The following is a 12,349-nucleotide window of genomic DNA, read 5'->3' on the forward strand; positions in this document are numbered from 1 at the left end:
ATAATAGAGTGAAAGTAAAAAATTAATTGTAAAGTTTTGGATCTTAAAGAGCAATATCAATGATAACACTTTAAAATAAATTTAAAACATTAAAAAAGGAGAATGCATTCTTAAGACTTACAGCAATTATTCTATCTCCCACAGTAAGGGAACCCTCTTTGGCAGCTGGGCTTCCGGGCACAACAGCAGCAACAAATACTCCATTTTCTAGACTGATCCCACTATCTGAAATACACCCAGAAGAAATGAATTTACTCTTGCAATTCAAATACCTTGCTCAAACAGCATGTCTACCTGCCTGCACAATAAAGAAATATGACTACCAAACCAACTGAATTTCAACTTCTGAAAACCCTTCTGAAGAAATAGGAAAACAGTGGGGGGAAAATAGGATTTTGGATATCCCAAAATTTAATATCAACACACAAAGCTGAGGTGACTAATGGGTTTAAGTGTCTTGTTTAGACTCCTAGTAACACTCTACGCAGGCAGCTGACTAGAACCAAGTATTTAAAAAAAAAAAAACCCCACAACCCAAAACCCACCCAAAACCAAAAAAGAAAACCTGTACTTACAGAATAAAGTTATCATCAATATTAACATTCTTAGCTAAAACCAATTAATAAATATCCCTATCTAGGAGGAAGTAACAGTTTAAGTGGGATTTAATCAGAGGGTCAGAACATGTACCTTATGTCAAGCCATTTTTGGCTAAACAAACAGGGACCATTTACACATATCCTTTATAACCATTACCTTTATGTCCGGAAACATTGATGTGAAGAGGTGTTATCACTCGCCCACCTAAGGACTTCCTTCTTCGAACCACCATGTTAATAACACCTCCTCCATTTAGAACAGCTTTTATAACTTGCTTTTTATCCTTATTAATAAGATCCACATCATTTATCTTCAGCAACCAATCATTCACTCTGGTAGATAAACAGAAATAAGCAGGTAAGTGTTACAAGCATACGTGGCTGGATGCAGCACATGAATAACATTCATGAAAAGGGATGCCACAAAGCTGATCTCAGTACACTAAACCTTAATTATCTGGAGTTCTCCATTCCTGAAAAAGCATTAAATAGCAGCTAAATGAAAACCAGGACTTCTAGTCTGCACTTCACTAGCAAAAGTATATCCTCAAATCGCTAATGAATACTCCTTATTTAAAAGCAACTGTTTGGACAAAGGAGAACTATTAAAATTCTCCAATCCACAACAGGAACAAGAGCAAGTTTCAAATTATCTCTTATTCTTGTCTCCTTTCCCCTTGCCCTCCCTCAATAGCTCACCCTCATGCCTTTTCCAAAATTTAAAGAAATAGATCGAAGTTTGAGGAGATAAATAAATGGAGCAAGTGAGACAGAGAAACATTTCAAATCCTGGTGAGTTTTAATGGATAAGTCCAACAGTGTTTAATTTCTGTGATGCTTTTAGGCATTGGTCTTAGTGCGACTTCCCAACCAACGTTAATAATATACACATGACCAATGATAAAAATGGGCAAAACCAAAGACAATTTACAATATACTCATGTTCAGTTTATTATGATCAACAAAAGACAAGTATCTTCCAAAGTCAAACCCTACCTTAATCGACCATCAGCAATACTTCCTTTGTCTACTTTGGTAACAAAGATCCCACAGTCTCCAGGGAAGTATGGTTCATTCACACCTTCTGCCACATCAAAACCAAGTGCTTTCAAGTCCATATCATCCTAATAAATATTAACAAGTGACTCAATTACGCCAGCAACCATTGTGCCGCTGTCTGTTAGCAAGAGGCATTACTGCATGTTTGTACTATGTGCTTATGTTTACAGGCTACCCGCTCTTGGCAAATTTTATATTTTGTACTTCAATGTATAAGCTCACAATTCCATTAGTTATTAGGCATCCTCTGGCATTAGAATGATCCTTCTCTCTCAGATTAAGGCTGAAATAATGCAGATGGGGAATTTAACCAAAGAGGAATAGGACAGCAGAAAAGCATATGAGAAAGCATATTCAGACACATATGAACTGTTTTAAGGTATGATGCAGTATGTGTAATGAGAGAACAAGGACATGTTCCCCAAGAATGGGCATTACGTGGAGAAAAAAACAATTGTCAAGATAAGGAAACAGCATTGTGTCTTAATGATGAACTCAGAAAGACATCCACTTTGATATGGCTAGAGAACAGAAGTAAACAAGAAAGCAAGCACTGACATTATGGGGCACCATTTCTAAATACAGATTAGAGGCAATATTCTACCATCCCTGGCCCCAAACAGATCATCCTCAATGCAAAAAGTGATAAACATCTTTAACAAATCAGTCATTGAACCAAACAGGGAAATCTTAATTTAGTGTTTACTTTGGTAAATGTCAAGATTGCTGTAAAAAAAACCTGTGTAAAGAAAATAAACTGGGACCAACTGATCACAAACTGAGGTATTATTGCTATTTTCAGTTTTAAATAGTACATTTATAAAAATCAGCGAACTCTACTTGAAATCGGCAGGACCGATCATCTCAGCATACTGAAAGGAGATGATACTTGAAACTTAAAATCCAACATGCAAAAATTTCAGCTTAAATCAGATGTGTAAGGCATGGTTCTAGACATGGTTTGATGATTAATCCCCTTAAAAATTGAAAAAGCACAAAATCTTCAGGGAGTACAAAAGACACTGATAAAAGCTGAAGATAAATCATTAAAAAAAAAAAAATTATATTTACCAGAAATTAAATTGAGTTAAATCTGCCAAAAATATACCAAAATCCTTATGATACGTATGTTATACGTAAGAAAAAATTTCACAGGGAAGAGCATGGGGTTGACATAAAACAAAGATCGAGTAGAGATTACAGTATCATTGCAGAGCCTCAGAGCGGAAAAGTGAATATTCCTTCTCTCAGTTGAGCTGACTGCTTATGTAGAACACAAATTTAAGCAGGCAGGTGAAGTTGAAGCAAAACCAAAAGGATTTAAATGTATTCAACTCTATAACCCCCATCCATGAATTCAAATGCTGGTAGGTCAGCAATGATTCTCCCATATACCTAATAAAGGTTGGCACAATATTATTACTATAATTTGATAGCAGCAAGTGTTATCCCTATGTTTAGGAAAGGGCAACATATATTCAAATGACAATCTACACATTTGATCTCAGTAATGCAAAAACATTGAGAACTATCTTCGAAGTAAAGGATAACTAAATAACTGCATATGAATGGAAAATTTAACAGCTGTAATGTTGTTTATCACAGGTACAGCATATACTAGACTTGCTAAATAATTTTACAGACAATGGAAAAGCAAAATTATTAGTTATCAGCTAAAACGGAGAAGATGGCAATGCACAGAACCCAAAGATGGAGGAGCTGATCAAAAGAGATGAAAAAAGCATAGTGAAAGAGGAATTGTTATCCCAGAAAGAATTTTATAGACTGTGGTCCTGATGAATCAGCGTTGGTACTCAGATCATACAGCCTTTTCAATGTATATATTTCAACATATAATAATAGTAAATAGTATTTTTAGTGTCAAAAAAGGAATGTATTAGTGATTTTGTTGGGATGCGCTGTCAGGACACAGACAGATTGGAAGAGCATAAAAAAAGATGACGCCAAATACTGCAGTAAAATAAAACGGTTTAATTTGACAGCATCAAATCACAAATTTTGTCATTCAGGAATGAGAAAGAAATTCTGGTATATGCAGAAGCTGTTACAAATGAAACACAATCTGGAAGACCACCTGTGTGTTCTATGCGGTGAAAAAAATAACTATTAGCAAACAGTGTGATGTGCCAGCCAAAAATTTTGAATAGAACAGCATACAAGACTTGCATACAAAGCGGTGAAATGAAAATTCTAGACTACAATGAAGAAAAATAAAATTAAATAGAGAAAACTACTACTACGATAATGAAAGGATGTAGATGTTATCTGGAAAGCTAAACATAAGAACTTTATTTAATATGCCAAAATGAAAAAGGGATTTAACTTCCTCTACAGACAAGCAAGAGAGATTAGCATCTCCTTTCGTCCCAGATTTTTAAGATGAAGGGCAGTGTTGCCCTAAAATATACGTTCATCATGAATAAATACTTTTAATACTTTAAAATTTCTAACCATCAAATCTGAGCAAAAGTAGGAGAAATAACTTCATGTAAATCCTTAACTATTTTATGCCTAGATTATAAGGTGATACTGCTTGTAAGAACAGAGGACTAGCCTCTCCGATGTCACTGTTTCCATCACATCTTAACTTTCAGCTTCCTTAGCACTGCCAGTCCTGCAATGAATCACTACCTTTAAGAACACTAAATGTTTAACTGAAAAGATATTTTTTACAGTACATGGACCTGGGTACCCTGCAAGATCGGATGGAGGAACTACTTTTATTTATAATTCACATGAAGAAGAATACAAAGCTTGGGTATAACAGCTTGGTTTTGCCAATTACTTTCATCTAGATATTACCACGCTTGCTGCATATGAGTGTGTGGTTCCTCACACATCAGCAAAGAACATAAAAAACAAACAAACAAACAAACAAATTGAGAGTTATTTTTAATCATACCTAGTATCAAGATGTTAGAATTTACTTCAAAGCTAATATACAAGATAATGCAGTTTGTATTTTTGACTTACTCTGTCTTTTTCAAATTCTACCACTTCTGTTTCCCATTCCAGAGAATCTGTGTCTATGGCTGAGTCATGGGAACTATGGGCCATCAACTGACGGAATCTGGCCTCCTTTTCCAACTGATTCTCCATCTTCTCCCTAGGCAAATTACAGACACAGATAACCATTTTAAATAAACTGACACATAACGTTATCATCGTGAGATACCTTGTATTTTGTTTTCTAACTGAAAAATCCAAGCTGTGCCAAAAATTTGGCCCATGCTTCCATCTTTCCAACATTCTCGGGCTGCTATCAAATTGACTTTCTTTTTCTATATATTGTCTTAACATAATCTTACATTTTTTGCATTATTTTTACACGATTGAAGTGCACAACTAGGTTTCTAACATCTCCCAAAACGCATTTAATGTACCCTCAGACAAGCTGCATCAGTATGCTCAAGACACGCAGGGCATGATAAATATCAACAGCAAAACCTCTTCCACAACCCCTGGAGATGACGTATGGCGCACATCTTCCTTGCATTCATAAACCAGTAAGAATATAGTTAGGAGGAACTAAATTGCAGTTAATCCAGCTTCACTGAAAGAATGCCATATTGCTTAAATGTATCCCCACAGTACAAAGCTTAGACTATGTGTGTCATTAGTAAGACAAAAAGGTTAAGATAGTAAGACTTAGGGTCCTGCCCATCACAACAATTTCCACAATTATTAAAAATATAAGCAACGTTTCCATATACAACATCATGAATAACTGCTGCCCACAGCTATAACGATGTATTGTTCACCTGCAAACACAGCTAACAAAACAAAGTTTTTATCACAAACTTCCATGCAGTTTGATCATTTCCCTAACATACTTCAGTTCCTTCAGTTCACGAACAGCATCGTTTTTCTGCTTTCTCATATCATCCAGATTGCGAAGAGCTTCAGCCAAGTCGCTCACAGCCCGGTCTCTCTCCCTCCTTAAGTTGTCACACAAAGTCCTCCAAAAGCAAACAAGTTTCAATTTAGCTACTTAAAAACCTATCAAAGTAACAAACTAGTTTACAGTTAGTTTACATTGTACAGTTAATACAAAATTTAAAAAAGCGTTCAAAAGAAAAAACAGGAAGAAAAAAATTACATCTGCTATGTAATTGGTCTTAAGGAAAAGCTTGTAAAGACAGAAGAAACTTTCGCCACTTTCAAAACCCTATTTCTACTTATCTTTAAACTAGAAGAAAAAAAAAATCTGATTAAAGTATTTTCCCTTAGTTCCTTACATATATTCAGTAGCAAATATGTTGGGTACTTTTTGCAAAACGTTCCACAGCTAAAGAATTATTTGCAGAACTATAGCTACAGCAGGATTGGGTATATCATGCCTAAGATAATTCATAATTTGTTGTTCCTATGTAGCAGTGCTGTTAGGCTCTATAGTATTCACTAGAGACATATTATGGGTATGAAAGCACAGATAAAGCAAAGGATCTTGCAAGGTGCCCTCAACTTAAAAATAAAAAAAATCACCCCGTGACAGCTAATGCACAAGAAAGCACTAACAAAATCCAGCAAGTCTTAGAATTGCATCAACTGCACACAAGGTGTTACAAATACCACTCATGCATCATCTAGGATTTCTTTACCGTATACTTTCCCTTTCTGCAACAATCTTATCCCGCTCTTGAAAGGCCCAATCTCTCCTACACTTGGCTACTTCTGCTTCCTGGACAGCTTCCTTTAATTCTTGTGACATTGCCTCATATTGCTTCCGAAGCATTTCAATTTCTTTGTTTGCTCTTTCTATGTCTAGGGTAGCAGAATCTTGTATCTAGGAATTAAGAAACATAGGTAAGTATTTCAGGCACAATTTTTAGGTAAGAATGCACAAACAGCTTTTACTATATGTGTGTTGCCTGATGTATTCAATTCTCCTGTTTCCACGAAAAATGTTCACTGACCTTAATGGCAACTTGGGGGGGGGGGGGGGGGAGGGAAGATAAAACCTGCTATAATTTATTTCATTCAGTGGCACACAGATTCATGTGAATACAATCTACATTAATACAAATTCTCACTTCAAAATAACATCAGTGAACTTCTGTATTTCAGAAGTGATATTCTGTATTTCTATCTTGTTCTGCTTGGCAGACAGAAATAAAAAAACAACTTAAAGGATATTTAGAAATCAGTTACATAATTATGTGCAGTTACAACACAGATTTCCTGCATTGACTTCTGTTATTTACCCTGGGACAATCAAATATGCACGTTCACAACCCAGACTTGTGATTCACACAGGTCCCATAACTCCAAAGCAGAGCAATGAGATTCCAAAAAGTTTTCTTTGAATGTTTTTTGTTTTAAATAAGAACTTTCTTCTTAAATTAACTTGCTCCTCTAACAGTCTCTATTTTGAACAAGAGAGACAGTGACAATAGTAAGACAAATACACAGAGAATACTCCAAGCTTGCAGCACAATAAATACAAGCCAACTACAACAGTACAGCCCATCGCAAGCACTGAAGGTCGTGGGCCTGCAAACAACTTTACATCGTTCATTTCAAAAACATAAATAAATCCAATGAATCTGACAAGACTTGTTATTTGATTAAAGATTAAACTTCGGAGTAATGTTTTTAAGACCTGAATGCACATATATCAAAGAGAGACTACTAAATCAGGATTAATACACTTTAAATGTTCTTTTTTTCTGAGTTATATTAAAAAATGACAAAGCACTGAACCTTAAATCCCAGGTTTACATTCTCACCTCAACATTAAAAAATAAAAATTGCAACAAGTAAGACCAAACAGAGGCTATGAAGAGTTATGTCTGGCCTTTTGATTGTCTCTTTCATTTCCAAGGATCACTTTCTTCTATTCCAGTCCACTGGCAGGAAAAAGACAATCAAAAAACCCTCTCAGATCAAACAGCAGACATTTGCACTTGTAATGTCAATTTTGATTTAGAATCCACCAAAGGTGAGCATCTGAGCAGGTCCATTGCTAAGTCACAGCAAAGTTCACCCAAACTTACTCGGATTCCTTGAGAAAAGCACAAGTTTCCAAAATCCCACTGGCTCGGCCATGAAGAACGAAATACAATGAAATATGTATTTCCAGTACAACTGAAAACATAGTTTAATTGCTGCCCCACACACTCATTTAGCATTGTCAAATCAGTATGACGGGCAAGACTAAAAACTTCTTTTGCACTGGTAAAGAGTTGGTATTCAATTAAAAGAGAATATAAGTTTAATGAAAACAGCCCAAAAATTCTAGTTTAATACTACATAATTTTGTATTTCTTAGTTGTTTCAAGAGCACAGAAGTTGTGATACTATGTATTTTCATACTACATTAATATATAAACATTTACAGTTGTACGTGGACTGACGTTTAGTATTGCACACAACAGCATCAGTAAACGTGTAGAATTGTAAAAATGTTACTTACCCACACAGAGGTATAAATTATCAGAATAGCATATTTATACTAAGAACGTGTACAGATGAGAAAATTTACAATTGCACTTCAATTAACTTCCTTTAAGAAGTATTAGAAATAGCTAACATCCTAAACAGGTCACAGGCACTAACAACACACATTATAGATGGCAAAAAGCCTACCAGGAGGTAATAAACTGCCTAGCCACCTGCTGGATCACAATATTTTATTTGCCATTTATTTTTACAAACAGAAACTCATTTCTTATGACTGTATTTTTTTCAAACAAGAAGGTCTGTCACTACATCTTGAAAAATGTGGATGTATTTATACATAGGTATTTTACAAGTGACTCTGGGAAAAGGGGGAAGATACCCAATGTGCCTGGATGTTTAATCTCGTGAAAATTACTGACCCTTTGAAGCTAAGAAAGAAAAAGACATCTGTGAAGACCTGCAATACCTGACGGGCTTGATAATATTCCCTTAGTAGATGGTCTCTCTGGATGATAGCTTCTGTTCTCTCTTTCCTGGCAACATCTCTTTCTTCCTTCACTGCCTCTATATCCTTGCAAGCTTGGTCAAGTTCCTTCTGGGCCTCAGCTTTGTCCTTCACTTCATGACAGTATTTTTCCAGCAGCTCATTCCTCTCACAAATTGCTCGATCTCTTTCCACTAGAGCTGAGTTTAGCTCCTAAAACAAGATACATTGGTTGCAGCATGTTAAATACAGAAGGAAATAGTTTATCTTTCCAACTGGATACACACTGACACCTTAAAAGCCTAGAAAGTTTACCACTAACGTCCTGAAAAATGGGAGCAGAACAGATGTGTGCTCACATTACATACAAGTAAGTACTAGCAGAGAATATTAAACATGGTACTAAAGATATCACACCATCACATTAGCACAGTGCTATGTTAAAAGTGAGCAAAAATCTGGGAGCACCCACAGTTTTAAGGAACCTAAATGAGGGAAGGTTATTAACCAGTTGGACTTGGTGTTTCAAAAAAAGGCTTTAAATGTGGCAAATGGTAAGAATGTATTGCAAATATTTTTAAGCAACACACTTAATTTTATAAGTCTGAAATAATTTAGACAACCCAGCTCTGTAAGTATCTTATAGCTTCCCCATAAGCTTTAAAGGGACATTAAAGTCATATGCCAGTAAGATACCAATGTGCAAACTACAGAAAGTTTGAAGTTAAAACTACAGTATGCCATAAAGGAGAATGACAGTGCATCTTATTAGATGTGGAATGCAACTGCATCATAATAATAAAGATGAGGCAAATGTAGCTCTAAAATACAATCTGCCCTTTTGAAATAGTTCAAACTAGACTTCCTGTTGGAAGAACGAGGCATTGAAACAGTTGAATTTCATGACATTAAATTTTCAGATGGTTCAGCCCTCTAGAAGCATTAAGCCAATGGCTACAAAGATGTGCTTCTACATATAGGCACTCCTAGCTGGAAACTATTGATATTTCATCTCAAAAACATTACCAGAAACAGATGACAAAAATAAGGAAAGGGTCCAAATACTTAAGGGTAGAAAGACACTATGTCATAAATTGACTTCCATTCTATTTTCCTCTATAGTTTGCAGGAATAAGATCATTTATTTAAAGCACAGATGCATTTTGCTGTACTAGCGTAACTGTTTGTGAAATATGGCATCTAATTAAGGCTAGTCACGCTGTTAAAACAGCTCTCCAATGATATTAAAAGAGGTATTCTTGCTGTAGAGTAACAGACAAACACTAGAATTAATGACTCACTCCAAGAACTTTAAACATATCAATGAACAACAACAACATTTCAAGTTTTTTCAACATCAGGAAAAGTTTCTGTTGTACCTACAGAGAGAAATCCCTGACCCATCTGGTGGTACAGACAAGTTTTAGTAACGGAAGCAACATTTTGCACAGCTTAATTACAGTCTGTATAAAATGTGCATTCAAATGTGTGTATAAAACTTACACAAATATATTAAGTATTTTCCTGCATGCAGCTGAGATGAAAGTCATCAAGTATCAAGGCACAGGCAAAGCTCTCAGCAAGCCCTTCATTAAACAGGAATTTACAGCACTTTAAGGTGACTGGAAACAGTACATATTGCCACAGTTTATTCCAGCATGCTCGATATAAACTGTCCGAATAAGAGCAGCCATTGCTTCTAATGGTCAGTATTAAAATTACACCTCTGAATTTTCCTGTGACATTTGCACAAACTTACAACATGACAGCACAGGGCAATGTGCCATTTGGTGCTGACTAGAACAGCTTCCGTTTGGAAACATTAAGTAGTGGTTTAGTTTGAAGAAAAATTCTGAATTTGTGAAGAATTCTTATGTTTGAATAAAGTTCTCACATCTGAACACAGTGCAATAAGGATAAAATACAATATGTCTATTAAACACAGGGGAAAGTTGACTACTACTGACATGAAACACAACATTGTAAGTATTTGCTGGAGCAAAAGATTATGTCAAACAAAAAAACTACTGAGGAAAGTAGAGGGAGAAATCCGTAACATCTAATCCCTAGCTTTGAGTGGCTGAACTCATGAGAACCTAATGGCTTTGATGAAAGTAGAACAGGTATGAGACATGTATTAAAACCTCTCACTGTCAAAGCTAAATTACTTAGCTGAAAAATACACAGGGGTGAAAGTGTGAATTCTTAAAGCCAGAAGTTCTTTATTTTTAAAAGCTCTGATGCCATGTCACAATCCACATTACGTCCCTCAACAATTGTTAAAAAGCTCCACACCGTATTTTTTTCATAAAGGGCACCTTGTTCAAATGTAATGCTGTGAAAAAAGTAAAATGAGATTTATAGACAACGGAGTAAGTTTGCTTGTATCTATTTTATGCTAAATTAAGTATTTGTAAACCAAGGGGTCAAGTGAATGCATATCAGCTGAAATGAAGATGAGCAGCAAATTGTGTTTTGGAAACCTTAACAACATCATTACAACATGGTTGTGATATAAGCATTTCAAGAACATATTGCTGAAAAATACAAAGTTCTGGTTTCACACACTTTAAGGCATGCCTGAGTTCTAGGAAAAATCTTCAAAATATCCTTTTTAATTTAAAGGCAGGAGGGCAAATGAGTAAGAACATACATGTCAGCACAGGCTTTGCATAAATATTTCAGACTACTTTATCATGTACCATCTTGAGTCATAGTAGATCGTATTCAGTGGTTCCTGTAGAGATTAGAAGTTAAAAATAACAAATACTTGGAGCTAGATTGTTACAGAGAGCATTACTTGAGAAGGCATAGAAGATTAACTCAGTAAAGGAAGTATTTATAATCAGCAGATCAGAATTAAGTCAAGTGAACTGACAGGTACTCTATTCAAACATGAAAAAACCAACTGATAGCAAAAAGGACTCCTATAAAAAAATATCAGCACAGAATTTCCTCTTCACAGTGCATTCCTACTTTCGATTTATCAGTCACACATTTCTGATTCTAGCATCAACAATGTTATACTCATTTCCCTTCCCCATCAAAACAATAGGTTAGTACCTGTCTTAGAGCTTCCATCTCTTCACTAGCCACTCGCTTCTCAGAGGAAGTGTTCTTCAGTTTGGACTCTGCAAGCTCCAGCTCTGTTTGAAGCTTATCTACCTCTTTGATTACTTGATCTCTCTCACTCATTATTAGGCGGTATTCATTGAAAACTGAATCCCTTTCTTCCTTGTATTTTTCTGCATCCTTTGCTGCTTTCAGCTGCATCGTTTTGAACCTTGTCACCTCTGACTGTAATCGTTCCATCTCTCTCTGCAACTCTTTATTTTGTGCTGTGGCACTGCTTAATTCCTGCTGTACTGATTCAAATCTAAAATCAAGCAGAAACGCAAATAAGATACTTGTTTCTCATTGTCCTTTTTCATAGATTAAGGATTCAGCTGGATAACCAAATGGATCCATTGGTAAAACACAACCGCAGGCGACGACGTAGACAATGTACTCTCAGTGCTGCAAAATAAAAGTTAGCCTAATTATTGCTTTAGGAATATTGGTGAACCTTCGGGAACATTAGAGAACCTTTTTAAGGAACAAAAACATAAAAATTGTTAGAAATAACTTAGAATAACTTTAATTATTAAGAAGTAAATTTCTAAAAAAAAATATTCTAAAAGGAACGCAAAACATAGCCATTATTTAATAACACCAGTTTAACTACATTTACTGTGTCGAGCTCTGCTCATCTTAGAAGTTAATTATTCTCCCAGTACACACTCTC

At 35.5% G+C, this 12,349-nt stretch overlaps 1 protein-coding gene across 4 annotated transcripts in view; it reads right to left on the reverse strand.

Moving 5' to 3' along the window:
- The window catches only part of DLG5 (discs large MAGUK scaffold protein 5), a 111,118-nt gene that overhangs the window by 27,580 nt on the left and 71,189 nt on the right, over window positions 1–12,349 (reverse strand). For 3 of the 4 annotated variants that reach the window (XM_086466693.1, XM_086466692.1, XM_086466691.1), the window contains exons 7-14: window positions 11,629–11,941; window positions 8,548–8,778; window positions 6,281–6,465; window positions 5,513–5,638; window positions 4,653–4,785; window positions 1,596–1,723; window positions 757–932; window positions 122–225 (exon numbers count right to left, since the gene is read on the reverse strand). In XM_086466693.1, coding sequence (XP_086322819.1) covers window positions 122–225; window positions 757–932; window positions 1,596–1,723; window positions 4,653–4,785; window positions 5,513–5,638; window positions 6,281–6,465; window positions 8,548–8,778; window positions 11,629–11,941 — 1,396 coding nt within the window. The remainder of the gene's footprint in view (window positions 1–121; window positions 226–756; window positions 933–1,595; window positions 1,724–4,652; window positions 4,786–5,512; window positions 5,639–6,280; window positions 6,466–8,547; window positions 8,779–11,628; window positions 11,942–12,349) is intronic. The other variant, XM_086466694.1, reaches the window with a different exon arrangement.

The sequence above is a fragment of the Leptosomus discolor genome, chromosome 6 (assembly GCF_034619465.1).
Source record: "Leptosomus discolor isolate bLepDis1 chromosome 6, bLepDis1.hap2, whole genome shotgun sequence".
Taxonomy (NCBI): Eukaryota; Metazoa; Chordata; class Aves; order Leptosomiformes; family Leptosomidae; genus Leptosomus; species Leptosomus discolor.